General features: G+C 35.6%; 4 protein-coding genes across 10 annotated transcripts; 2 read left to right on the top strand and 2 right to left on the bottom strand.

The window, feature by feature from the left end:
• The first annotated feature begins 1,710 nt into the window (after positions 1-1,710).
• LOC132601682 (protein JOKA2-like) lies at positions 1,711-6,076 on the top strand. Of its 2 annotated transcripts, XM_060314760.1 has the most exons (8): positions 1,711-1,931; positions 2,882-3,143; positions 3,246-4,098; positions 4,175-4,298; positions 4,382-4,600; positions 4,759-4,908; positions 4,994-5,605; positions 5,728-6,076. In XM_060314760.1, the coding sequence occupies exons 1-8, from the start codon at positions 1,908-1,910 to the stop codon at positions 5,821-5,823; spliced, it is 2,340 nt and encodes a 779-aa protein (XP_060170743.1). In that variant the 5' UTR covers positions 1,711-1,907; the 3' UTR covers positions 5,824-6,076. The 2 variants fall into 2 exon arrangements, with proteins under 2 accessions (XP_060170743.1, XP_060170739.1); XM_060314756.1 differs by having other exon boundaries at positions 2,882-4,098.
• A 2,928-nt stretch (positions 6,077-9,004) lies between these two features.
• LOC132601690 (protein DEHYDRATION-INDUCED 19 homolog 6-like) lies at positions 9,005-13,824 on the top strand. Of its 5 annotated transcripts, none has more exons than XM_060314768.1 (5): positions 9,005-9,376; positions 10,550-10,689; positions 10,875-10,952; positions 11,036-11,277; positions 13,351-13,824. In XM_060314768.1, exons 1-5 carry the CDS (start codon positions 9,295-9,297, stop codon positions 13,457-13,459), a joined length of 651 nt encoding a protein of 216 aa, XP_060170751.1. In that variant the 5' UTR covers positions 9,005-9,294; the 3' UTR covers positions 13,460-13,824. The 5 variants fall into 5 exon arrangements, with proteins under 5 accessions (XP_060170751.1, XP_060170761.1, XP_060170766.1 ...); XM_060314778.1 differs by lacking the exon at positions 13,351-13,824 and adding an exon at positions 11,904-12,423; XM_060314783.1 differs by lacking the exon at positions 13,351-13,824 and adding an exon at positions 11,582-11,894 and having other exon boundaries at positions 9,007-9,376.
• Positions 13,825-15,957: 2,133 nt separating this feature from the next.
• Positions 15,958-17,740, bottom strand: LOC132601717 (elongation factor TuB, chloroplastic). The gene has a single exon (XM_060314786.1). It carries the CDS (start codon positions 17,621-17,623, stop codon positions 16,178-16,180), a length of 1,446 nt encoding a protein of 481 aa, XP_060170769.1. The 5' UTR covers positions 17,624-17,740; the 3' UTR covers positions 15,958-16,177.
• A 1,297-nt stretch (positions 17,741-19,037) lies between these two features.
• Positions 19,038-25,011, bottom strand: LOC132601724 (probable serine/threonine-protein kinase WNK3). 2 transcript variants are annotated; one of them, XM_060314795.1, is made up of 8 exons: positions 24,692-25,011; positions 24,051-24,088; positions 23,372-23,599; positions 23,056-23,279; positions 22,786-22,943; positions 20,594-20,744; positions 20,358-20,495; positions 19,038-20,275 (listed from the first exon to the last, which is right to left on the bottom strand). In XM_060314795.1, the coding sequence occupies exons 1-8, from the start codon at positions 24,782-24,784 to the stop codon at positions 19,452-19,454; spliced, it is 1,854 nt and encodes a 617-aa protein (XP_060170778.1). In that variant the 5' UTR covers positions 24,785-25,011; the 3' UTR covers positions 19,038-19,451. The 2 variants fall into 2 exon arrangements, with proteins under 2 accessions (XP_060170778.1, XP_060170774.1); XM_060314791.1 differs by having other exon boundaries at positions 20,561-20,744; positions 24,692-25,010.
• Between the last annotated feature and the right edge of the window lie 1,219 nt (positions 25,012-26,230).

The raw sequence follows: 26,230 nt of genomic DNA on the forward strand, positions 1-26,230 counted from the left end.
AACTCTTCATTTCTTGAGTCTATTTCACGAGAATTTTTTATTGCATTGCATATGTGCTTGTTAGATCTTAATTGGTAGGAGAAACGACGTCAACTACAATAAGTCTGCAAACCCAAAAGGATTAATTAATGACTTCCCAAATATTCTAAGATGGAAATCTTTCAATTACAATTTAGATGTCTTCCTATTGGTTGTTGTAACAAATAATAAGAGATCGTTGATAACAACAAATCATCAAATTATATACGTTTTACAGGAATGTTAAGACAATATCGTTCATCAATTTTTATTATCAAGAAATATACATATCATATCTGACCTTTTCATTATAAGGCAGAGCTGTACTTTCTATAAACCCATAACAAAATAATATTGCCACTTGTCCCTCTATAAAATTCAACGGACATAATTTTAGTTCATGCTTGTTTAGAGCAAAATGAAAGAGAAATGAACAAAGTAAAATTTATTGAATGATACAAATCAGATGGAAAAATTACTCACCGACGGCTAGCAGTGTAATCGGATGATCAATCAATGTAAAATTCACTATCAAATTAAGAAGATGAGATGGTCAAACATATATATAGGTGATGATCCTAAATATAATATAGAAAGAAAATTTGCTGACTTTCCAGGAGTAAAAATTTATTCATTTTTTACGTTACAAGCATTAGGAATTTAAGTTAAAAGATGATATATTGTAATTAAGGAATTTGTCACCAAAATGCCTCAAAAGCGTTACTCATTCCTTAATACTCATTATGGTCAATTTGTAACTGATGTAGAGACATAGAGTCTCGTGATCAGAATTTGATGGGCAAGTAAATACATAAAATGGAAGAAAAATATCAAAAAAAGGAGAAAAAAGATAAATATCATTGGAGGCCATAGAGAGGTGCCACATCACCTCTTCTATTCCTAGCTTTATATTATATATAGATTCTTAAGTGTTTATTGAAATTATCTAAAACAACAATTGAAATTTTTACAAAACGAAAAATGTCTTTTTTTTATCTAAGTGAAAAATAATCTTTTTCAAATAATGAAAATGAACTTATTAACACTTTCTGACTTATTTACGCATTTGAAAAACATCAAAGATGCTTATAAGCCAAAATAAGCCATAGACATAAGTTAGTTATTCCTAACTTATCACTTTAGAACTTATAATTAAGTATTTTTAATTTGACCATGCTTCTTACCATTTTATCCTTAAAATCTTTTGTAATCTCCAAAAATACAATTCATAAAATATAATTTTTTATTATCTCTCCAAGCTATTTTCGTCATTTATCCTTTTTAAGTAAAAATAAATTTTTAATAGTTTTTGTAAATATCTATAAGGATATTTCAGTTATTAACAAAAAAGGAAGTGCTCATCAGCACGTTTTTACAAAATATACATATACTAACTGTTTATTATCAATCTTTAACACTTCTAATAACTGTCTATTTATAAAATCAATTTTATGTTTTTCGAACCTTGATACTTATTAGCTACTACTACTTTGATCCAAACGAGGTGACCTCATAAATCATACAGTAATTATTAAAGTTCGAAATACAACTTCTGAAAAGCGTGGCTCTTAAATGACTTTTTGGTTTCCTCAGGCCCCAAGTTTTCTGTGGGACCAAGAAAAGAAAAAAAAAAAAAAACTTAAAACAGAGCCCAATATAATATCAACTTATATATACAGTCATACACCGAACTATAAATATAAATGCGATAAACATGACAAACGATTAGACACCTTTGGGCTTAAGAAATCTCTTGCTCTGCTTCTATTTCACCGTTTATATAGCTCAATTCTATTCCATTTTTTCTCGTGAAATTCTAGGGTTAGGGTTTTTAATTGTTAGCAAATTTTGTATATCAAAGTTTGTTCTGCTTACGCTAGCTCTACCCCATGGAGTCTTGTATTGTGATCAAGGTTTGATCTTTCACTCTTTTATTTGTTTGGATTGCATGTTGTTATTCTACTTTGGAATGTAGCATTGATTTAATGGTCTGAGATACGAATGAATTGTGAAATAATTTGTTAAGGGTAGCACCGATCACGTATCTAAGCTTTGTTACTATTTATGCATGTATGAATTGGGTGAATTTTTATTTTTTTATTTTTTGGTTGTGGTGGGGAATTGATTTTCTGTTGAGTTGATTTTTTAGATGATGACTCAATTAATGGTTACTATTATCGAAGAAAGTCACTCTCTTTGTTAAAAAAAATAATAAAAAAAATTGTAATCAAGAACGGGGACTTTTTGAGATAATAACTGTTAGTTGAGTGACCATATGAGAAATCAACCCGTTTTCTGTTTCGTATGTGATCAAGGTTCTTTTTTACTACTTTCTGTGTTGAGATGTGGTAATACAAAAATCAAGCAATTGTTTTGCACTGATTTTTTAGATGCTTCCTAGTGTTCTGGTTTGTGGGATTTTTTTTTTCTTTTTTCGTTCTTGTTGATTTGAAATTCATGTATGTTTTCATGTTCCGATTATTAGGTTATTTTAGATTAGGAGTAAGAGATTTGTGAGCTGATTGGGATAGTAGTTGATTACTTGATTGTTATAATTGCTCTGATATGTTTTCTCGCCGGATAGTCTTGGCTTTCCAATGATTCTTGTATAAATTCAGGGCGTTCTGCGTGCTATCTGCCATGTTACTCGAATGAATGTGTAGTTTTCTGTTTCCATGATACCATAAACTCCTTGACTCTTGAAACGAATATCTGTTGAGGAGAACTACCAGAGGTTCTGTTTGTCTTTATGGTTAATTTTCTTATGACCATGTAGATATGTCGGGACTAACTTATATAGCATCCGATGGATGATTTTTAGTCAGTACTAATGGGTTTTCTGCTGGCCCTGTTTACTGTGTAGGTCAAGTATGGAGAGACGCTCAGAAGATTCAATGTCTGTGTTGCTGATGATAAACTTGGTATTAACATGGATGGATTAAGGGAAAAGATCTTTCAACTTTTCAACTTTCCTCTCGACAGCGAGCTTACGCTGACATACATTGATGAGGACGGTGATGTTGTAACACTTGTTGATGATGAAGATCTGCAGGATATCACAAGGCAGGACCTTAATCCCCTGCGAATATCTGTGAGATTGAACACTGAAAAAATTAGTACTTCAGGTACATCTAGTGGAAATTCTACTCCCTTCATATCCCCACTGGTCCAGCCTACATTTCCGAACATAAATTCGAGTGTTTCTGATTTTCTCAAGTCCTTGCCAGAAACAAAAAGCGGAAAAATCTTAAAGCACTCTGCGGACATGGCTTCTAAAGCCTCCTCGGCTGCCCGAGAAATGGCTGAGATTACCAAAGCACTCTCGAAAACTGGCATATCCTACTTAAAGCAGGCTTGTCCAGTATCAGGAGTCACTACAGGTGTGATTCGTCCAATAGACTCAGCTGGTTGTTTCTCACATGAAACAACCTCACAAGCATTTCCTAGCGTTAAAAGTGGAGAGCCATCCCCAGCAGCGAATGCTGAGGAGCGGACCCTCAAAACTGCAGGACAACCCAACAATCATACTGGATCTATAGATGCCTCAAAATTGAAGTCTTTCCAACCAGATCAAAATGGAACTCAACGTGGATCATTATCCAAAAGTCCTAAGCCTAACTTATCTCTAGCAGATGGTAAGAAGAAAGTGGGTAAGAAATTTGGTGATTCCCATCTTGTTGGGAAGGCTCTTGGTATTTCATATTCTAGTCCCTCAACCACTGGCCCAGAAAAGAGAGCTGATAAACAGCCTAGTGAGAATCACCCTGGTGCTCAGCCAGTTGCTGCGGTTGGCTCTGCAAGCTCTAATGTTGCAAAAATGTCCTGGGACACTCGTAATGTGGGTTCCAATGGAAGTCCATCCGGGATGATTTTTAATGGTTTTAGATCTCCTAGTTTGTATCCCATGACTGGGTTGCCTTTGGTAAAAAACACTATCCAACCTCAATACACTCCTGTTGGGATCCAATTGAAAAGGAGCCATAATCACAGTGATGGGGCAGCAGCTATTTTCCACAGAGGTGTTCGCTGTGATGGTTGTGGGGTTCATCCAATAACTGGCCCTAGGTTCAAATCTAAAGTGTAAGAAATGTGAAGCTTTTGTATTTGTAGTATTTGACTAGTCGACGTTAAGGACTCATCTCCTATTCTCATGCAGAAAGGAGGACTATGATCTCTGCATCTTATGCTTTGCACAGATGGGAAATGATGCTGATTACATCAGAATGGATCGTCCTGTTACTTACCATCATCCCATAGCTTTCAAGGGTTTACATGATCCTGTATAAGAAGTTACCCTTTTCTTTCAGTTTTATGCAAGTATTCTCTCTGTGTTTAATCAACTCTGTCAATTTTCTGTATGTAGCGTGATATCTTTCGAGGCTGTGGGGTGAAATCGCCTAAGCTGGAAAGCCGCTTCACGCTGGATGTCACTGTACTTGATGGTACTATCATGGCTCCATTGACTCCATTTACCAAGGTCTGGAGAATGAGGAACGATGGTAATATTGTCTGGCCACAAGGAACACGACTTGTTTGGATTGGGGGAGATAGATTAAGTGATGCATTCTCTGTTGAATTACAGGTCAGTTTATATGCTAGTATTTTGCTTTGTTTTTTTTTTTTTTTTAATACTTTTTTTTTTTTGAGATTTCCTGTTGGTGAACATCCACGGCCCTGTTAACAGTTTTTTAATTTATTTTTCTGGAAAAATGTGATCATACGGTGTCCCTTGAACTGCAGATTACTTCGGTTGGCTTGGCTGTTGACCACGAGCTTGATGTGGCAGTTGATTTTACTGCTCCTGAGCTTCCTGGTAGGTACATCTCCTACTGGAGGATGGCCTTGCCTTCAGGTCAGAAGTTTGGGCAGCGTGTGTGGGTGCTTATCAAGGTCAGACTTGTTTGCGTGCAACACTATTCCTTGATAGTAAGAGATAGCGCGGATGCTGATTTGAATATTTGTAACTTATATGCAGGTTGATGCTGCAATGGTGCCAAAAAAGGAGTTTCTTTATGAAGCTCCTCAGGAACTGGACTTGAATTTTCCTCCGGCCAGCAATGGAATAGCTGGTTCTGAAACTATTAATGTGAATGCTGACACCACTTCTCAGGACCTGAACTTGAATTTTCCTCCGGCCAGCATTGGTATAGCTGGTTCTGAAACTATCAATGCGAATGCAGACTCAACAATGGAGGATATCATTCCTGAGCCTAAAATCTCAGACCCTACCATGGAATTGGTTGAGCCGGTTGTTAATGGAAACAGAAACAAGGAGCAGGAGTCGTACATTTCTCCTTCTGCAGCTGGTTCATCAATTTCAAATCCCATTGATTTATCCGAGGCAGCACCAGCTGTTACTTCTGCTGTACCACCCTCTGTCGCAGAGGTGCAGGCATCTTCACTGGATGGCGGAGAAATCAGTGATGTCGAGATGAGCCTTCTCAAGGAACTGGAGCAGATGGGTTTCAAACAGGTAGACTTAAACAAAAACATCTTGAGGATGAATGAGTATGACTTGGAACAATCAGTAGACGATCTTTGTGGTGTATCCGAGTGGGATCCTATCCTTGAGGAGCTGGAGGAGATGGTAGGTTAATGTCTATGTCATAAAAATAATGCAGTTAATGTTTAAAATCTACCTTCCTTTTCCGCATGTCTTTCTTGAGCACTCAACAACTTCTAGCTTTTGACCGTATTTTGTCAATGCAGGGTTTCCTCAACAAAGAGATGAACAAGAAGCTGCTCAAGAAGAATAATGGCAGCATCAAGCGTGTTGTGATGGATCTTATTGCCGGAGAGAATTAGGAGCTAGTTAAGTGGTACATGTTGCAATATATGATGCTTTAGGTAGATTATCCTTTAAAAACGCTTTCAGTAGACTATGCTTTAAGTTAACTTGCTAGACTAAACAGGGTGGTTCTGGTGACTTTGTCTCCTTCAGGGGTTTTGCACATTGATATACGCACTGAAACTTCTTAAAGCATACTGAACTTGCACTGTTTTTTTAATAACAATTGCTCGCCGTGCGTTATAAATCTGTGATGCCAGTTTTGATGAATTTTTATGTGCTTCCAATTTGAAATTCATGTGATAGAAATTGACCGCGTACTGAACACTGCTGTTTCTGAGAAGGTAAAACCTGATTTGGAACAGGGTCATGTGTATCCTTGAGATTTGTGTACTCGTCTTACCATTATTCTCGATTGGCTCGTCCACTGTAGAAAGTGGACGATCAAGCATTAGTTCCATCTCTAACTTCCGGAAAACGTTAACAAGCTCATGAGAATCCCAAAGGGACTGCCTAAAGTTCCAGCTGCTGCCAGCACCATAAATTTTCTTGGCAGACACCTTGCTCATGGCTTGAATCTTGATGGCTTGCTCTTCAAATTACGGCAGTGTGTGTCGAATTCTGCAGTGCTCCTACGGCTGCTGAAGTGACCATATATGCCATGGTTGTGTCACAGCCTTGTGAATTTCAAGGTCTGGTTCATCTTGAAGTTCCCGCTTTTGCTTCATTATCTGTCCTAGTGTTGTGCTATCTAGTCAGTAGTTTATGGACCATGTTTTTAGTTTTACTAAATAATAAGCTTTAGCTGATGTGTAAAACTTTGGACATTGTTTGTACATATTCCTAGTATCTGTCCTTCTAATTTGGCTTTTCCCATCATGTCAATTTCCCATTCTCGTCTTAAGTTGGTTAATTCTAGCTTCTGAATCCTCAATTTATGTTTTCATATTCCATGTTTTCTTCAATCAGGAATGACTGTTTTCCACGAGTAGCTGTAATTGCATCTCCAATATTTCATCCATAGACTAGTGATTACATTAGATCATAAGAACCACACTAAAGTATAATAACGCTCTGTAACAAATCAGAAGTGAACATATGCACTTTAAAGTTTAAACAGTTTTAGACTTAGGATTCAGATAGTACAAAATTGTTCACAGGGACCTGACCCTTCGTTTTTCTCCGTTTTCGGAACGAGAATGTAAGTGATTTCATCTTGATTGGCCACAATACAACAAATTACAGGAGCACGCTCTTTCCCCAACCTTTAGGTCACCAAAAAGAAGAAAATGAGTGGTGTTATTTGGTTAGTGTGTATAGGTGTCAAACCAGTGCATAGATTAAAGTTGAACGGGTCAAAATACATTAAATCAATAAATGGATCATGATTCGATCCATTCAAAATTTCGTTCAGTCATAATTCAATAAGTTCAGCATGATCCAATCTCCCCTCATTTTTTTTTTAAAATATAGTGAAAAGTTTATTTTCTGATATTATCAATCTAAGTTCTTCCAAATTTACGCAGTTTCCTTCGTCGAAATTTGATTTTGTATGTTTAGATTTACATTGCAACGTGACCCCTTCTGATACATCAATTTGGGTAATTTTGAATGCAACCTGTTAAGTCAAGTCAATAAACGGGGCATAATTCAACTCGTTCAAACTTGAACCGATAGGGCGAGTTGCTTAAAAATGAGTTGATTATATTGGCTCCGGGCGAGTGCTATGTGCCTTTTGCACCATTTTAGAAGTCAAGTCAATAAACGGGGCATAATTTAACTCATTCAAACTTGAATCGATAGGGCGAGTTGCTTAAAAATGAGTTGATTATATTGGCCCGTAAAGCAATATTTCTCCGACGTTTTATTAGTCTATATTATTATATTAGACTCATGCCTTTATTAGTAGGAGTAACACATTTTCTTTAATCCATTATATAACAAAAGTGATGATGGACAATATATAACTTCTTTCCGCACCATATTAAGTTGCCCTAGAAAATGAACCCACAAAACAACTTACATGAAATAATGTTAGGCGACCAACTGTTGAATAATTGCTGGATAGTCTAACCAGCTTTTTTTTTTTTTTTGCAGATTAGTCCCACCTATTTTTCATTCAAACGAAATTATGTTACTGGTAGTAGATATTTTTAGCTTTTAACAAACCATTTTAAGATTATGCTCACTAACAAATAAAGATGTCCATTCGAATTTAAGTTGTTTAATTTTTATTCATACGAAAGCTTTTAAAATTGTTTAAGAGTTTAATGATAAGATATTATATTAGTAGTAGTAGTTTTTTTTTTTAGCTTTAAACAAACCTTTTTAAGATTGTGCTCACTAAAAAATAAATATGTCCATTCGAATTTAAGTTATTTAATTTTTACTCATACGAAAGCCTGTAAAATTGTTTAAGATTTAATGATAAGATATTTTTTTTTTAAAAAAAAACCAATTATAGCAAAATTAAATAAAGAACGTACTATATATTTTTTTCAAAAAATTAAAATATTTTCTCAAAACTATATCTAATATAACTATAGCTAGAATACCTATTTTATAAATGAAAAAAAACTATATAATCTTCACTTTAAATTATATGAACCTATATGATTGAGTACCTAATAAAGAAAGCTTTTGAAACTAAATATTTTAAATATGTTTAAGATTTGGGTGACTTTATAAACTTACTCCCTACGTTCACTTTTACTTGTCCACTATGGTCTTTGCACACCCCCTAAAAAATAATAAATGAAGTGCTTAATTTATCATGATACCCATATTAATTAGTGTATAGTTTTTATGGACTTAAAAAATGATTTGAAATGAGTAATTAATACTATAGGTAAAACATGAAAAAATAAATTGTCTTCTCTTGATATGCTAAAAGTGACAAGTAAAAGTGAAAATGTATTTTTAAAATACTAGATAAGTAAAACTGAACCGAGAGAGTATTATCTTAAATATCTCATAATATTCATGTGACTGCAAAAGCTTACTAAGGGTAAACTAAAAAACAAAAAATCAAAAGAAAAACTATTTCCAAATTTTAAATAGTATCTTTTTTTGGAATGAAGAGAATAATAGAATGCTTAACTGGAGAGGAAACTGTCACTGCCATAGAATTTGTAAGGAACTGTATTTTACCACTGCTATAGGGTCACATGTTAATAGCTCTATTATCTAGCTTTTGTGTGTAAGAAAAGATTTCCACATATTCCTTCTTATGCTAAATTTTATACCACTAAAATACAAATCAGTACAACACAACATCCCATCAAATTAAAGTTAAAGTTATAGAAGCTAGAAAGAAACATCATCAGCAACCACTCACTACTTTCTTGATCCTTTTATTATAAAAAAAACATCACTCTCAAGATTTTGTTAGGATTACTCTGAAAAATCTTTAAAATCAAATTGTTCTTTCCTTGTTTTGATTGTACAATATTTTTTAGATTTTAAAAAAAAAAGCCAAAAACAGGAAGATGGATGTGGACTTTTGGAGTGTAAGAGTAAACTCAGCCAAGAACTTTTCTGCTGTCCAATCTACCAATTTAAGCAATTCTGGTAAATATCAATTGCATCACATGCATCTGTCTTGGTGCATTGTTTCTGCTATTTTTATTTTGTTTTCACATCAAATAAATTTTCTAGTAGGCATTTTAGGTCTCTGTCTCAGGGAGTTTTAAATGCTGAGTAAAGCTTTTGGATTTGACATAGATATGTGTTCAATGTTCATTCCTTCCATTTTGGCGTGGATTTTAGATTAATTGGTCATTTACCTACTTCTCAGGTTTAGGAATATGTGTCATTGTGATTTTCTATTATATCTCTATCCTCTTTTAATTTGTTAATTTGTTCTTTTTTTTTTTTTTTTTTTTTTTTTTGTTGTTGTTGTTGTTGTTTCTAGTCTTCTACTTGTTACTTTAGTTTCTTTGATGATGTTCTCACTTCCATTATTGATGTGGTTATAGTATGCATTTATTCTTCTTATTTGTCATGCTATTACATCTTTAACTATTTCAGTTGGTTGATCATATGGAGAAGAAATTCAATCTAAGCTTGGTAGATTTGTGTAGAGGTGTCAAATGGTCGTGTTCGGCTGAATTTTTGGTGTGTCAGAATGAGCTGAATCAGTAAATGGACGAGTCATATTTTCATGGACAAATTTTGCCATAAAATAGCGCCCATTGGTCATTTTTTAGTCCTGTCTTGGGAAAATAGCTAATCTTTTGGAGTTTTGAAATCCACAAATATAACTGTAGGACATTATCCAGGGTTAAAAAGTGGCTGTTTATGAATTTTTCCCAGTTTGCCACCCTTAGATTTGTACACAATTTATACTTTGAGGATGATAGATGAAACAAAACAACCAAAAAAGAAAGTAGAAAATGAAAGGAACTGTTATTTCATGACTGCATCAGCTTTATCCAAGTGGCTACAGTTCTGTTGACGGGTTCGGCAGAAGCCACTAGCTTTGGCCCAGATTCTGTATTTGCGCTAAAAATTCACTTAATATGTATAAATATTTTTTCCAGAAAGCTGCCTTTTCTAGAATCTAGAACCCATAAACTCAAAATTCTAGGTCCGCCTCTGTGCATATATACAGTTGTGATCACATTTCTTGTCATCAGACTTCTGCTTTTGGACAAATTTAGGAAATGAATGAAAAGAAAAAAAGAAAGAAAGAGAACACCGCCTAAATGAAACCTTATATTTGTTCTTTTGGAAATCAAACAGATTCTCACTTGAATGGGGATAATGAAGCAGAAGAAGATGTTAGGGCTTGGTTGCCTTGTCCTTTCTGTTACATCGAAATTGAAGTGTCAACGCTTTGCAGCCATTTGCAAGATGAGCATTGTTTTGACTTAAAAAATGCGGTAATGTCTTACCCATGATGCTTCCTTGTATCACATTCTTGTAGCATATGTTATATGAAAAATGAGGTGTATATGACTATATTAATAATACCGGAAACTTTTCAATGTTTTCATCCTCATGTCATATGCATTTGTACTGAATATTTGTATGAGTTGATCAATCTACTTAAACATTTCTGTTCCAGGTCTGTCCCATATGTGCTGCAACTTTGGGGAAGGATCCTACTGGACATTTTTATGTGCAACATGCACAATCAGTAAAGGTAGACATATTTCATCTACGAAATATTATTTATAGGGTCTATAAGCGATCAGCTGAACCTCACACCTGTACCCCGTTTCACAGAGGAAGAAAAAGTACCTAAAACCTGGCTTCTGGAATAATGCTACAGCTATGATCGGAAAGGATCCTCGAGAAATAACTTCTTTTGTTGGCACAAATTCAGCATTTGGTTGGTACAAGGGGCAAGAACTTGCTAGTGATCCACTTCTATTGCCATTTCTCTGCAATGTCCCTCCTTCTGATCATAAATGCAGGCAGCAAGATAAGTCTTCCGTTTGCAACACGGCTACAACTGAAATAGAAAGGTACTAGTCTTATGAAATTTCTCTTGTTATACATGCAGAAAGTTTATTTATTCATTTGTTGTCTTTGTTTTGGTGATATTTTCTCAAAAAACAAACGGAACTAAATGCTAAACCTGAAGTTAGTCGTGAATATTTTAGTTTGTACCTTTTTGGATTCGTTGTCACTATAACCAACAAAAAGTCTACCTAGACTGTAGTTTTGCTCTTTCTCAATCCAAAGCCAAGCTATGTATCCTATTTAAAGTTGATCGATGAAGTTCTTGAGGAAACAGGTGTAACACAAGCTGTTTACCATACTGAACAGGCAGCAAAGCTGAAGATACGATAAATTGACTAAACCTTAAGAATGTGTTACTATCGGGGGCGGATGCAGCTTTCAAGTAGCGGATTCATCTGAATGCAATACTTCCCATGCAGAGTATAAATTTTTGTGTAAAAATTCATTAAAGTTGCAATAAATAGTAGATATGAACCATAACTTTAAAATAGAACAGGGTCAATGCTAAGAACCTTAAAGGTTGATTCCATATAGCTAAATTCTGGATCCACCTCTGGTTAATATGCTTGTAGGATTGCATTATTATGCTGGAGAAATGAAATTTATCATGGATTTTTTTTATGACAAGGGAACCTGCGGCCGCTACCCTTCGGGTGCGCACAGGTTAAACCCCGCTTCTGTGCAATAGCTCGCAAACCACACGGAAGAGATAACCCGCACTAGGCAAGCCCCGTGCGACGAGCTCGACCCAGAAGGCAAATCCCCTGCTTTTGTTAGGCAGGAGGTTTCGAACCTTATGGAAGCCCCATGCTCAACCAACTGAGCCACCCTTGCGGGTGAAAATTTATCACGGATCATACGGATAAATGTCCAAAAGTTCGATATTATTCATCAGGGCAGCAGGGATGAGCCTGTTGTTGCAGCAATACATGAACTAGGGGTTGGCCATGAAACACAAAGGCCGTTTATAATAGAAGAAGATAATTCTGCTTCAAAAATTTTAATGTGTTACAATATTGGGCTTCTAATAGATCTGATAATCTCTAGTATGTTGATTTTTGAAATGTTTAGCTTATCCTTGCAGATGGATACATAGTGGTGAATGATCTTTTGTTTTACATAAGTAGAACCCTCTCTGCATTTCAGGATGTATAATGATTCTATTAGTCGGCATATGTTGTGTTGGTGGAGATAGCAGGTACCCGTTATAATCACCAAAAAGAAAAGAATAACGATTCTATATTCAGGGCGAAAATTTGTGTATGCAGTATCACTGAATGCTCAATCAGACAATTAGCATATGCTGCCATCTTCTTGTGAACAAACTATAGTTGTTCTTAAATTGCTTATTTTAAGCGGTAGGAAACACTCTTAAAAAAGGAGTTTATGCTCTATACAGTATACACTATATGGTGTAAGAAAGTTTTACACAACAGGTCCCTTAAAAGGTAATTGTAGGTTATTTCATTAGCTAATTGTAGGTTATTTCATTTATAAAGCAGTAATTGGTAAAATTGGGTAGGTTCTTGAGCACCCATTACTTTAGAGTCAAACAGTATTACTTATATAAGAAAACTACTCCCTCGGTCCCACTTTAAGTGTCTTACTTTCTATTTGGTATGTCCCAAAAAGAGTGCATCTTTCTATATTTAGTAAGTTGACAATTCAAACATATTACATGACAAGTTTAAAACCACAATATTCAAGAATATTTTATATTACACAACTTTAATTTAGGACCACAAGATTCAAAAGTCTTCCTTTATTTTCTTAAACTCAAGACTAAATTGGGACGTAGGGAGTAATGAATAATTCATACAAATATATTAACTGAGCACCGTCCCAAGGTGCCCAGTAACGATTTTCAGATTAGAAACAGTTGACCAGCCATGATTTAAAAATCCTGTGTCTGCCATTGGTTGCCTACTATAGTTAAGTTACGCTAATGATGTAATTTTTTTTTTAAATACTGTCAGTATATACAACTTAAATAGTACAGTGTTATAATAGAAACGGTGCTAGTTAACCGTGGGTTTGACAGTAGGATGATAGAAATCTGTTACGTTGTGCAGCAGCAAGTTGCCTATATCTGTATCTGATCCAGCACTGGAAGAAGATTTTGAAGAGACAAGGCAGAGAGTTGCATTCATTCAAGAGCTGATTGCTTCAACTATCTTCTTCTAGGAAATCAACCAATTTTTGGACACCAAAAGTTCCATGTGTGGATAATGCTACATAGAATCATACAGGCGATGATCGTTCCAAATTACTAGCAAATTAAAGTCATGTAAAACTACTTATATGGCTACGTAGGCATCTTTAGTAGTAGCAAATCAATGTTACAATACGAAGTATGTTAATGCAATCTCATTTGTCCTTGAGGACCAACATGTAATACTGTTTGCTAGCTTTTTTTTGGGAGTACTGTTCTGGTTCAAAAAAATTACATGGGAGTGTCAGGCTCATCAGTAGATTGCGTTGATTTAGATAGTTATTGCGGAGTAATTAACTTGTTCTGTCCATCAACCCAGAAAATGATGGAGTCCAAATATCGGGTAGCAAAATGTTGTTCAATAGAAGTTAGTACTTAACAATCTTTTCTTTTGGATCAAGATTGTACTGAAAATCTTTTCAGAGAAGGAAAGATAAATGAGGGAGATGTTAGATACATAACAGTATCATTTTCTCTTAAGAGAGGATGTAGACCCCAAATCTTATACTCAACATTACACTAGGCACACCATAAGGCACAGGGTTGATTTTCTCTGTTTATCAGATTTGTCAGTCAAACTCAGGCTTGAGATATAACTGGCAAACGATGCTGCAGTGTCATAGTTGAGGGAGAAGCCTAACAAAATCCAGTAGAATAATACCCTAAAGCTGTTGGTCTTTCGGAAACAGCCGTCCTATCTTGGTAGGAGTAAGGTCTGCGTACACTCTACCCTCTCCAGACCCCACGATGTGGGATTTCACTGGGTTGTTGTTGTTGTTGTTGATTTAAGTTAAAAGAATTTGATTACTGGTGGAGAAAAATCTAATCACGGGAAACACGAGAGTTTAAGACATTCACTCGACTGCAAAAATTTCAATGGGCATCAGCAGTTCACCTAATTGAAGTACCAGTAGCATGACAAGTTCCATATATCAATAAGCTAAATGAAGCTCTATTTAATCACAATCTTTTATTACAAGAGTAACAAGCATGAATAACTATAAGAAACAAAATAAAACCGACACTTTCACCAGGAATACTGAACAAAAAAGAAGCACAGTTAACAGTAGTCCTTGGCAATTTAGTAACAATAAGTGTTTCATTTACATATATTTTTTACTCAAATACTTCTATTACAAACAGCATGATCCTTTTTTCCCACTTTTATTGACTCAAGCATCACATTAATTGTAAACTTTACCATCCCAGGAAGGCAAATAAAAGGATAACAAGCAAGCTGCAGATCCATTCAAGTTCATTAGAGCATGTGGAAAGACAAAGGTCTTGCAGGTATTCCTATTCCATTTTTTCCTTTTAATCTGGGTATTGCAATAACATTCGAGAATGGTCATTGCAAAGAACCGCTCTGAGATTTGAGAAAGGTAGGTGATGAGCTTACATTAAAAGTAACATTTCCGATAGGGATCCCAACTCCACTCAGCCAAGCTCAAGGAATAGATAAACATACTCTTGAAAAAAATGCACAATTCACTAGTGATATACAAAAGGAGCAGTTCGGAAAATAAAGGTCGTTGGACTTAAGAAGACCTATTAAAAAGTAAAATCAGGCTTAACAAGACATTATCATTGATGATAGTCAATCCAAGGATATTTAAGTAAAATTGCTCATTTAGTGGTAGCAATCAGTGCTTTGCCTGATTCAGCACAAGGGAATTACAAAGTATCCGTCAAAGGTGAACTTACTTCACAGAACTCGACTTACAGTGATTAAAATAGTAACTTTCTTCAGTTTTCATGAGAACATACTGGTAATTTAAGACCACATTGCAGGTTGAATCTAAGCTCCAATAATTGTGAAGAAAGGTGAAACCACAGCATCAAAACCAGAAAGATCAAACACACTCTTAATAATCTTAGCTTAGGACAACATACTTCCTAACCGCAGAAATCCAAATTGACCAGTTGGCTACCTATGCCACATTCGCCCGCGAAAGGAAAAAAGGAAACTACTGAAATCAAAGAGTGCATGATAGGAGGAACAGGCCTGAAAGATGAGAAAATGGACCATTCTATTCTGAAGATACCAAAGCAAAAAGTGTATGTGACTATCATAATGTAATATCTAAGATATTCGTGTTAGTCAATGAAGACCAAAATTCCTCATCAAGTCAACATCACATATGCCATATTATTCACTGCTTTTGTAATCTAAAGGACAGTGAGTCCTCCTCTAATCCAAGATGAACCAACTATCAATGTTCTGCTCAAAGATTGTAAACCAAACAATACTGAATACCAATCACAAGCAATGCAAATAAATTCATACCAGCCATACAGAAGTTCAGTTATTCGCCAGCTGATGTCTTACTTATAGTTATCCAACAGAACGCAGCGGTTAAGGAAGCATATTACTTTTTCTTTTGTGTTCTTCTATCAGCAATCAATTTTGTAGAATTGAATAGTCCAAGCAGTGAATCTCAAATTACTAAGCTGAGGAAAATAAAGTGCATGAGAGAAAATGATACCATTCCTTTCAAGCAAACAAAAAGCGAAACACAAGACTGGGGAAAAATTCCAAAAGTTCAGTAGGATTGAGGGATAAAAAACAGGATACTTCAACTAAAGTATGATTCTAAGACATAATAAAAGTAACCAAAAAGTCGCAATATATGACAATGGATTAAAAAAAAACTTCAATGGAAAAGAGATGCTCAGCTGCTGCAAGTTCATCATTCTAAGATTTTCTGAATAACACCAGCTCCAACAGTCTTTCCTCCTTCCCTAATAGCAAACCTCATACCCTGCTCACAAGCAACCGGCATAATCATTTCAACCACTATGTTTACACGATCACCAGGCATAACCATCTTAGATTCCTCCCCCTTATCAGTCATAATCGCAGTAACCTTTCCGGTCACGTCAGTCGTCCTCATGTAAAACTGAGGCCTATAACCTGCGAAGAAAGGTGAATGCCTTCCACCCTCTTCCTTCTTCAACACATACACCAAAGCTTCAAACTTTGTGTGTGGAGTAATCGTTCCAGGCTTAGCCAACACCATTCCTCTTTGAATATCGATCTTCTGAATACCTCTCAACAACAACCCAACATTATCTCCCGCCATTGCTTCATCAAGAATCTTCTGGAACATCTCAACCCCTGTAACTGTAGTTTGCCTAGTGTCCTTCAACCCAACTATATCGACGACTTCTCCAGTCTTAACGGTCCCTCTTTCCACTCTCCCTGTAGCAACAGTACCTCTACCAGTAATAGAAAAAACATCTTCAATAGCCATCAAGAAAGGCAATTCAGTTTGTCTTTGTGGAATAGGAATATACTCATCAACAGAGTCCATTAAACCATAAATCTTATCAACCCATTCATTTTCACCTCTTTTAATAGTAGGATTAGCCATTAAAGCCTCTAAAGCTAAAAGAGCAGACCCCGAATGTATCGGAATATCATCACCAGGAAATTCATAACTTGACAACAACTCTCTTACCTCCAATTCAACAAGTTGAAGCAACTCCTCATCATCAACCTGATCTTGTTTATTCAAGAAAACAACCATATTCGGTACACCAACTTGTTTAGCTAGCAAAATATGTTCTTTTGTTTGTGGCATTGGTCCATCTGCACCAGAAACAACAAGTATAGCTCCATCCATTTGAGCAGCACCAGTAATCATGTTCTTAACATAATCAGCGTGCCCGGGGCAGTCCACGTGTGCATAATGTCGATTTTCTGTTTCATATTCCACAGTGGCAGTGTTAATAGTAATACCCCGAGCTCTTTCTTCAGGGGCAGCATCAATTTCATCGTATTTTTTCGGGGCAGAGCCACCTAAAGAGGCAAGCGCCATGGTCAATGCAGCTGTTAGAGTGGTTTTACCATGGTCAACATGGCCAATTGTACCAATGTTAACATGGGGTTTCTTTCTTTCGAATTTGCCACGTGCTGCACGGACAGTGAACCTGTGTTGACGAATGGATGAAGAAGAAGGGGTGGTGGTTGGTGAGTTGAGGAAAAGTGTAGGGGTAAAAGAAGATGAAAGGATAAGTTTAGGGGATTTTGTTGAGTTTGAGGGAAGAATAGCACCACTGGTAGTACTGCTACCTGAAGAAGGGTAGACAAGTTTTGTTGCAGCTGTGGCAGAAGCTGCTGAAATTGAAGCCATGGAAGCTTTTTTTTTTTTTTTGCCTGAAAATGGGATTGTTTTGGAGAAGAGAGTGAAAGAGGGGAAGTGAGGATTGTGGTGGAAAGAATTATAGGAGGAGAAGGATAAAGATGTTATCTTTATGGGGAGGAAGAAAGAGGGCCTCTCATATATTAGCCATTTGGGGGACCTTTCTTGGATGATATACTGACACAATAGTGGGCTGCAACTTGCAACATTGGGGATTAGGGGTATGGCATTTCTGTGAAGCAATTTGTTTCTAAAATTTCAAAATAATATTTGGTAATTACTTCGTATAAACTTTATTTAGGGTCATTTGCATTTTTTCCCTTATTTTCGGCTGGTATTAATTTATGCCCCTCATAACCAAAAATAAACATCGCGGGCATAATTTATATTTTCGTATTATAATCTTTCACAAGTTATGTCCTGCCATGACTTCGGTTTCTAAGGCGTGCTAAAGGGCAAAAATTAAAGACCAGCCCATTTAAGGAGAAAACGTGCAATTTTATGTTTTATTTATTAAACTAGCCCATTATTTCAACATTGAACTTGAATATAGAATTTGTAAGTTTGAAAAACAAATTTTAGAAGTTTTTACTCATAAACTTTAACTGTGTTTTCATGTTCAGGCCCAATTCACCTACTCTTTTCAATTTAACTTTAAATACTATGTTCTTTTAAATATTAACCAGTTTATATCCAAACACCTGTGAAATTTTTTATGTTTCAAAGTAATTTTTTTTCTCCTTCAAGTAAGAGCTCATTTTTTAATGATTATCATACATGCTAAATCTGTAACAACCTTTATATTTTTGCGGTAAAGATTGCCAGAAATTCATACAGAGAGGAAAAGAAAATTTTCCATGATATTTATTGACCCAAAGAAAATCACAATAGGTTGCCAAGAAAAACATGGTAACGTGTGCTTAGAAAAGGAGGAGGAGAAAGAGTTCATAGTAAATATACAGAAATCGTAAGTAGGCTAAAAGTGTGAGAACAATAAGAGTAAATAAAACTTTATGATAACTGTGACTATACACCAATGATCTAAATCGAGCCCATAGGATAAGGTTCTATGGTGTTTGTCATTTACCTGATGATAGTGGGTTAATTGATAAAAATGACTGAGAGAATCAATCAAAAGTTAGTACCACATAGAAACACTAATAGATAGAAAAGCTTTAGAATAGGTAAACGTAAGACAGAAAATACACGTTTAGCTCTCAGGGAAGAATAATATAAAAATGAGATTAGACAAAATTCTGGCATCTAAATTGGAATAATTTATAGATATTTAAACTCAGACAACGGCAAACAGTACAATTATTCAAATAATGTTATTTCTTTACAGATTTAACGAACACCAACGATAAATTCAAAGAAACTTGCATTGGTATATATTAGCATAATATCAACCAATTGCCAAAAGCTAAATACTCAGGTAAATATGTACAAGTATACATTCCAGGCAATTCAAGGGCCTATTTTTAGCTGCACCTGCATCGCACATACTCGTGCAAATGAGAAACTTGTATCTCTTTAAACACTAACTTAGAAAGCAAATGGAGCCACCAATCTCCGATGAATGACTTCCCTGTCTCCTCTTTCAATATTACCTCAATTCCTGACCCTGAACTGATTAACATTGACAGAGCTGAATCTGCATCTAAAGATAGGTCCATACTTATCCCCTCTAGTTTCTCAATTTTGCACGTGACCATTGTCAGCAACAATAATAAATTTCAGCATTCAGGAATATTTCTGAAACCTTTCAGGGTAAGTCAGGTCATTGGTACAATCAGAGAATTACTCACAGTTCAGCAACTTACATCTTTAAAGAGGAACTTGAGTCTTCAGGATAAGTAGAGCAGCAACCATTAAGGGAAGATATTTTGTGACCATAAATGCCACGGACCTCAGGAGGAAGCTTGCTTAGAAGATCTGAGATAACTGAGTGATGTTTCTTCTTGAGATCATTTAGCTCCTTTTGCTGCTGATCATGCAGCTTCTCGAGTTCCTCAGCGATTTGTCTGATATCAGCTGAGTAGTTGTTGCTGATGATGTTATTTCTTTCCTCTGATGAATGAGGCTTGCTTGCATAACTAGAATCCGCAGAATGATCATTGTCACAAAAGTCAGAATCATGGTGAACACCGGCATCATCATCCATGTAAGCCTCAGTTTCATAATCTTCGTGTCCCTCTCTCAGGATGACAGGTGATTCTTCATTTTCTTCTGTCCAGCTACTTTCACGAGTTGGTGAATTGGTCTGTGACGTGTTTGAAGGCCCTGGTCTGAGTGGAGAGCTGGCATTACTGGCCGTTTTCGGTGAATCAGACCAGTACGTTCTACCTGAAGGAAGTCTTTCCAACACAAGACTGCCCGAATGAGCAGGATCAATTGTTAAGGGGGAAACACCATCTCGGACTCCAGAAGTACAGCTATCGGAAGCAACTTCATCAGTAATGTGATTAGAGTTTTCTCTTGGTGCCCAATCTGGGATGTATGACCGAATCTCAGAATCAATCATTTCTGCTATTGCTGAAACATCCTGATCTGTCAGGTCCAGCTCTTCGACCATTTCACTAGCAACAGCATTAGCCGTATCAACTTCAATATCAAAGGGGAAGTGAATGTTCCTAATATGACCTGATACCACAGTTTAACTGTTATACAACTAATTCAGAGATGCATCTTAACTTGACAAAAGAAACAAGGAGGAAACAATAACCTGTTGAATCAGTTATTCGAAGTTTCAGAAATACTGTATTTAGGTCCTTCCTTTGACCCTGCACTGTGAAATCTCTCCCTCCCTCGGGCAAAGGGTCCTTTGTACTTTTTCCACTATCAGAGTGATCATCACTTATATCTGTAAAGATCCCACAAAAGTCAATAATTAAGTGACAGTTTTAAAAAGGTGTGTTCACGTGTTACCTGCATGTCTGGAATTGAAGCTCAAAGACCGACCTACGTTTCCAGAATCCTCATCTGAAAGGAGAAAGGGGTGCATCAATAGTTCCTTAGCAGGCAATCGCTCAGAAGCTTCCGCGATACATTTTTCTATGAAGGTTTTAACACTTGGATCCTTCACTTTTGCCAATGAGGCAGGCTTAATTCCCTTCATAGGTGCAATTGGTAAAATCAGAATCTTAGCCATGTAGTATGTAAGATGAAATTAAGAAAGATAGAAAAATAGAGTTGCAGAAAGTTAAAGAATATCACACAATATATAGGATATACCAAGCTCCCCCTACCTCTTTCCACTCAATAGAGCTACCCCAACCCCACCACAAAAAATAAGGTTTATGCCGATTTTGTATTAAGGCTCATGGATTTGTTTGAGTAATGATCTAATATAATAAAATAAGGCACTCCCTCAATCCCGTTAAATAGTCTCATCTTGACCTGGCACAACATTAAAAAAGAGTTGAAATTAAACAGCATGCCAACTAAAAAGTAAGCCCCACAAGTAGAGGCTAATGTTTGATAGTGAGAATTTTGAGATTTGACAAGGAGTGAAGTGGGTCTCATATTACTTTGATATAATTTAGTGCTCAAAATGCAGCAGGTAGTGACGGGAAGATATTTCCCCTTGAAAACAACTGGAAAACATGTCATGACGCAAAACAAACACATATGGAATGGAGGTAAGTGATGTGCGAAGTGCTGCTACGTTGAGTACCTCATGCTCCCCTGAGAGAGAGGAGAGCTATACATCACCAAAACCTAGCCATTTCAATATGCTTCTTCCCTTTTCTGGTAAATTATCTCCAACACCAGTACACTCTAAATCCAACCACAACCTTCCCTCGTTTCACTACCACCTTTATAAATCTCTCACTAATCCGTCAACCAGACAACTACTGATAATTAGTACTACTTACTGCCTTAGGTGTTGGAAGTTATTTTAACACCTTCAACAGTAAAGCTCATTTCCTGTCACAGTACCACCCTGGCACCCTCACTACCCCCTCATGATCTTACTGGAGTATCTCTGTTGCTATTTCTTCAGTCAAACAACCACTGCTCTCATTACCACTTAAAATATTGTGTGTGTTGCTGAAACTCATCTTAACACCTTCAACGCCATGCGAGCCAGGGGATCTAGATCAAGATCTCCATTCATCATTGGAAAAATTGATCGTCTATATATTCTGCTTGAAGCTATAGTGATGCTAGGCTGCATTACAGTGGTTCGCCTGACCTCATAATTAGCATGTTTAAGTTTAGTGCACATCAAACAATTAAGCCCCCATTTGATCAGCCTTGCTCCTTTCTCTTTAGCCATGAGTCATGTCATATCTATTTCTTGTCAACGACACATGATTCCGATAAATGAAACAAACAATAGGAACCATGCACGTAATAATCGCAATGAAATTTCACACAAGTCCACAGATTGATTGGACTCGAATATTGTTCATCTTCACTAAAATAACCTGACAATACAATGCATTTGTGATACATCAAGGTACATACCACATTATTCAAGATAGAAGACCTGATTAGATAATAGATAATGCTGAATTAGTACTAAGAGAATAAGAAGGATTTACTTATTAGACAGGAAAAAAGAGTGTGCTTGACAAGATTTAGTTGGAGTAAGGTGGTTGATGTTGCAACAGGAGCAATTCTAAAGAAAGAAATTGACATTCAGATACAAATCCTAAGGTGAGGACAGTATTTGGAGGTAAACTGATAATCGGAAAGTACTGAAAGTCCTTTGAAGATTGTCCCCGGGAAAAGGAGGGGCCAGTGATTCTTATTGTTGACAAAGCACTCTAGACAAATAAACCAAGTTTAGGGATTGGCATTTATATTATAAATTTTATATTTTCTTGTTTTCCCAATTTGTATGACACCCTTTGCACATGGAGATACCAATGGATAATTACCTAGAGCTTAGTAAAGGAACAATCATGTAAGACCATAGATGTGTCATCGTTCCTCAAGGATTGAAGCCTAAGTTATGCAATGCAAGGATATATACAATTTTTAACCTAATTACAACTCTCAATTAGAACATTTTCCATCACTTTTGCTGCTTCACAGCATTGATCCCAAGAAATATCTCTATCAACAATAGTGAACATACAATAACATGTTACATAGCTTGAAGGACAACAACAAAAAGAAAGAAGAAAGACATAAATTCTTACTGCTGTCACTTTCTTATATATTTGAGCAGCGTTGGCACACTCAACATAAGGATACTCAAAAGTCACAAGCTCCAGCAGACACATACCAAAGGCATAGATATCTACTAGCTCATTGTATTCCTCTTCATAAAGTTCTGGCGCCATGAATTCTGGTGTACCTGAGATCAAATATAGAATTGCATTTTTCAGAACCATCTATACCGCCAATGAACAGCCAACTGAAACCTTGAGGATAGTCACAAAAACTAGAAAAGCAGAGTAGGACCTCACCAATGACACTATGAGCAGCACGGGCCTTGCAAAGAATTGCAGCGAGTCCCAAGTCACCAATCTTAACCTCCCCTTGGTTACCATTGATAAAAATGTTATCACACTTAAGATCGCGATGAATAATTGGAGGGTCATGACCATGTAGATATGAGAGACCCTCCAATATCTGCCTAGACCAATTCTTAAGTGCTCTCACATCAACCTTCTTATGTTTTTTACGGTACCTTCACGAGCATACAGAAAGAGTAGTCCATAATTCAATATTTCAAAGATATGAATAGTAGGAGAAGAAAAAAAAAAAAACACATTGCCATACTGTCTTAAAGTCCCGGAAGTGAAAATTTCAGTAATGATGTTGATATTCTCATTCTTTGAGTCAACCCACGAGTGGTAGAATTTTATGATATTCTTGTGCTTGAGGGTTTTAAGCAAATGAACTTCAGAATACAGACGCTCCAAGTCCACAGAATTCCTCAAGAGATCAGCCACTTTAACCTGGTTCCAAGCTACTTCAATCCCCTCCAATTCATCAAATGCTCGGTAACTATATTACCGATAGTAAGTCAAGAATGGACAAGAGTAGCACTTGACAACATTCATTAATGTTCTCTCAATTAATCTAACTTTTCAACTATTAGTATAATATTTTCTTCCCTTACTACTAGTATACTCCCTCTGTTTCATTTTTTGTGGCAACTAATTCCTTATCACTATGTTTCAGAAAAAATGGCACATTTCCATACTTGGAAACAATCTAACGTAAACTTCTCATTTTCTTTATTTTTATAGCCATATAAATCTCATGACATGTTTAAGACTCATTAGTTCCAAAAATCCTTTTTTCCCCTCAAAATCCATGCCCAACAGGCGCATAAATTGAAACAGAAGGAGTACCATTCAAATTAACATCTTATATTCCTTATCCCGTCAAATACGTCAACGAAATGAAATGGCAGCGTAGCATTATGCACATGAAGGCATTCAATAAAGGATACACTTTCTTGAAAGCTCCTTTTCCCAAAACCTCTTTGTACTGCACATAACAAGACAATCAACTCCATAGTTACAATGCAGAATCAAATATATGTAATAACTAATCAAATACACACCAACCTAACCAAAATTAGCCAGATATGTGACAACAGTAATAGCAAAGCAGTCAGAAAGAATACAACATCGGAAAAACAGAACCAGGGAACAAGAAAAATACAAAAAGAAATACTCCCTTTGTCCCAATTTATATGATTCTTTTTCCATTTGAGACTTCCAAAATCATTTCACACTATTCCATCTCTGTATAATTTTCAATACTTTCAAGCTTTCTGATTCATTAAATTTAACTTCGATACGATGAATTTTTTTTCTCAATATCAAGTTCTTTTTTATCATTGTGCTTAAAACTCTCTCTCTCTTCTGTATCAATTATATAATTCATGAATTTAAAAATGCATTTTATGATCGCACGAAGCGCTAGCAAATTAACTAGTTACTTTAATATTTTTCACACTATAAATTTCAGTCACATCATATTAACAAAGCAGAATAAGGCCACTAAGCAATTTGAAAATGTATTCCAGACACTGCATAAGATACAAGGCAGCCAAAAAAGGGTAAAGAAAGAAAGAAAGAAAGAAACCCGGCCGTATCTGGCAGTGGGATCGAGCTCGACAAACTCAGGTTCAGATTCAGAATCGTCCGGTTCCTGTTCCGACGCTGAATCCTGCTGCATTCTCTCACTTCCTATTAATTGAAAAAGGAATCCAAAACCTAGCACAATTCAATTTGGATCAATCTCAAATTGCGTAACTAACTATTCCCAAAACAATGATCGTCTCAAAATTGGGATACAGGCACTATTGCTAGAAGACTATCTGTTCCACCAAACCAGTAGTTAACAAACATATTATTTATGTAAGCAAGATAAAGGAGGAGAAACGTACAAAAGAAACGTCTTTTGGCCATACTATTTTGGCCATAATGGCACAAATAGAGTAAATTTTTTAGGCCAAATTTAATAATTTATATTTATTTAATGTTATTTTTATTTTATTTTTTTAAAATTTATTTTAATTTAAAATTATATAATAAAATTATGATAATTTTTATATAAATTTGAATCAAATTTGTGTGGAGTCAAGTTGGGGTGTGTTAGGGTCATTTACTATGCTGTCATGCGAACTCAAGCCCGACACAAAAATTTCGAACGCATCTCGATCAAGGGGACACAAGAGTCACATCACTTCAGCTTTCGGATAATTTAAAGAATTTTTTAAAATATTTTCTACTAGCAGTCTAGCAAGCCTTCATTTTTGTAAAATTATTCCACATATAAGAGCTATTTTTTTTTATGATAATATAATAATTAATTATTTTTATAAAAATAGAATATCTATGATTACTAATAATTAAGTATAGAGATTTTGACCAAATATTTGATCATTTAATACACTATTACAACAAAAAATATTATATGAATATATATATTTTCATCATCAAACAATTTTCTTTCGTTATACAAAGTGTGATTAAGCTTAGAATTTGGCAATTAAAAATAAAAACTAGATTTTATACATCTTTTTTGCCTATAACAGCGAAATATTATTTAAATATCAATGCTGTTATAGGTGTATAACAGCTGAAAATTTTCGAATCCAACGATGCTGTTATAGAGAAGTTTGACTGGATATGTCACAATACCAAATGAATCAGCAGAATACATTATACAAGTTTGAATAACAAGACGTGTCGACGAATAAAAAAATATTGACTGCCTAAATAATAATACTTATACAATAATAATTTCACGTATACCCTCTTGTCCATTTTTACTTATCTAGTTTAAAAATCAGGAGATAATTTACTATTTCATACCTAGTTTACCTGTATTATTAATTATTGAGTTGGAAAATTTAAGAATTCTTAGTGACTGCACAACTTTTAAACACTACTAAAAAACTGTCAAAAATCGATAGAAATAAAACAGACGGACTGTGTCACTTCAACAAATTGACGGAAAATCGATGCAATTCATAGTTTTTGTTTCGTTATAGTTATTTTTTAGTTTTTTATTAAAAATCCGACGGACCACGTCGGTTTTTTTGCTGAAATTTGCGCTTATAATTTCGCCAAATTTTTTACACCAAAACCGACATGGGACGTTGCGCCTTGGAGATAA

The sequence above is a fragment of the Lycium barbarum genome, chromosome 1, assembly GCF_019175385.1.
Source record: "Lycium barbarum isolate Lr01 chromosome 1, ASM1917538v2, whole genome shotgun sequence".
NCBI lineage: Eukaryota > Viridiplantae > Streptophyta > Magnoliopsida > Solanales > Solanaceae > Lycium > Lycium barbarum.

Excerpts from the sequence above, each read along its gene's own strand:
- LOC132601724 (XM_060314791.1), bottom strand. The coding sequence starts at position 24,784 with ATGCAGCAGGATTCAGCGTCGGAACAGGAACCGGACGATTCTGAATCT. Across the intron at positions 24,089-24,691 it reads CCACTGCCAGATACGGCCGG|TACAAAGAGGTTTTGGGAAA; the intron begins GTTTCTTTCTTT and ends TGTTATGTGCAG. Across the intron at positions 20,496-20,560 it reads CTTCAATTCCAGACATGCAG|ATATAAGTGATGATCACTCT; the intron begins GTAACACGTGAA and ends GGATCTTTACAG.
- LOC132601690 (XM_060314764.1), top strand. The coding sequence starts at position 9,295 with ATGGATGTGGACTTTTGGAGTGTAAGAGTAAACTCAGCCAAGAACTTT. Across the intron at positions 9,377-10,549 it reads TACCAATTTAAGCAATTCTG|ATTCTCACTTGAATGGGGAT; the intron begins GTAAATATCAAT and ends GAAATCAAACAG. Across the intron at positions 11,278-13,347 it reads GCTACAACTGAAATAGAAAG|CAGCAAGTTGCCTATATCTG; the intron begins GTACTAGTCTTA and ends TACGTTGTGCAG.
- LOC132601682 (XM_060314756.1), top strand. The coding sequence starts at position 1,908 with ATGGAGTCTTGTATTGTGATCAAG. Across the intron at positions 4,299-4,381 it reads TCAAGGGTTTACATGATCCT|CGTGATATCTTTCGAGGCTG; the intron begins GTATAAGAAGTT and ends TTCTGTATGTAG. Across the intron at positions 4,909-4,993 it reads GTGTGTGGGTGCTTATCAAG|GTTGATGCTGCAATGGTGCC; the intron begins GTCAGACTTGTT and ends ACTTATATGCAG.
- LOC132601717 (XM_060314786.1), bottom strand. The coding sequence starts at position 17,623 with ATGGCTTCAATTTCAGCAGCTTCTGCCACAGCTGCAACAAAACTTGTC.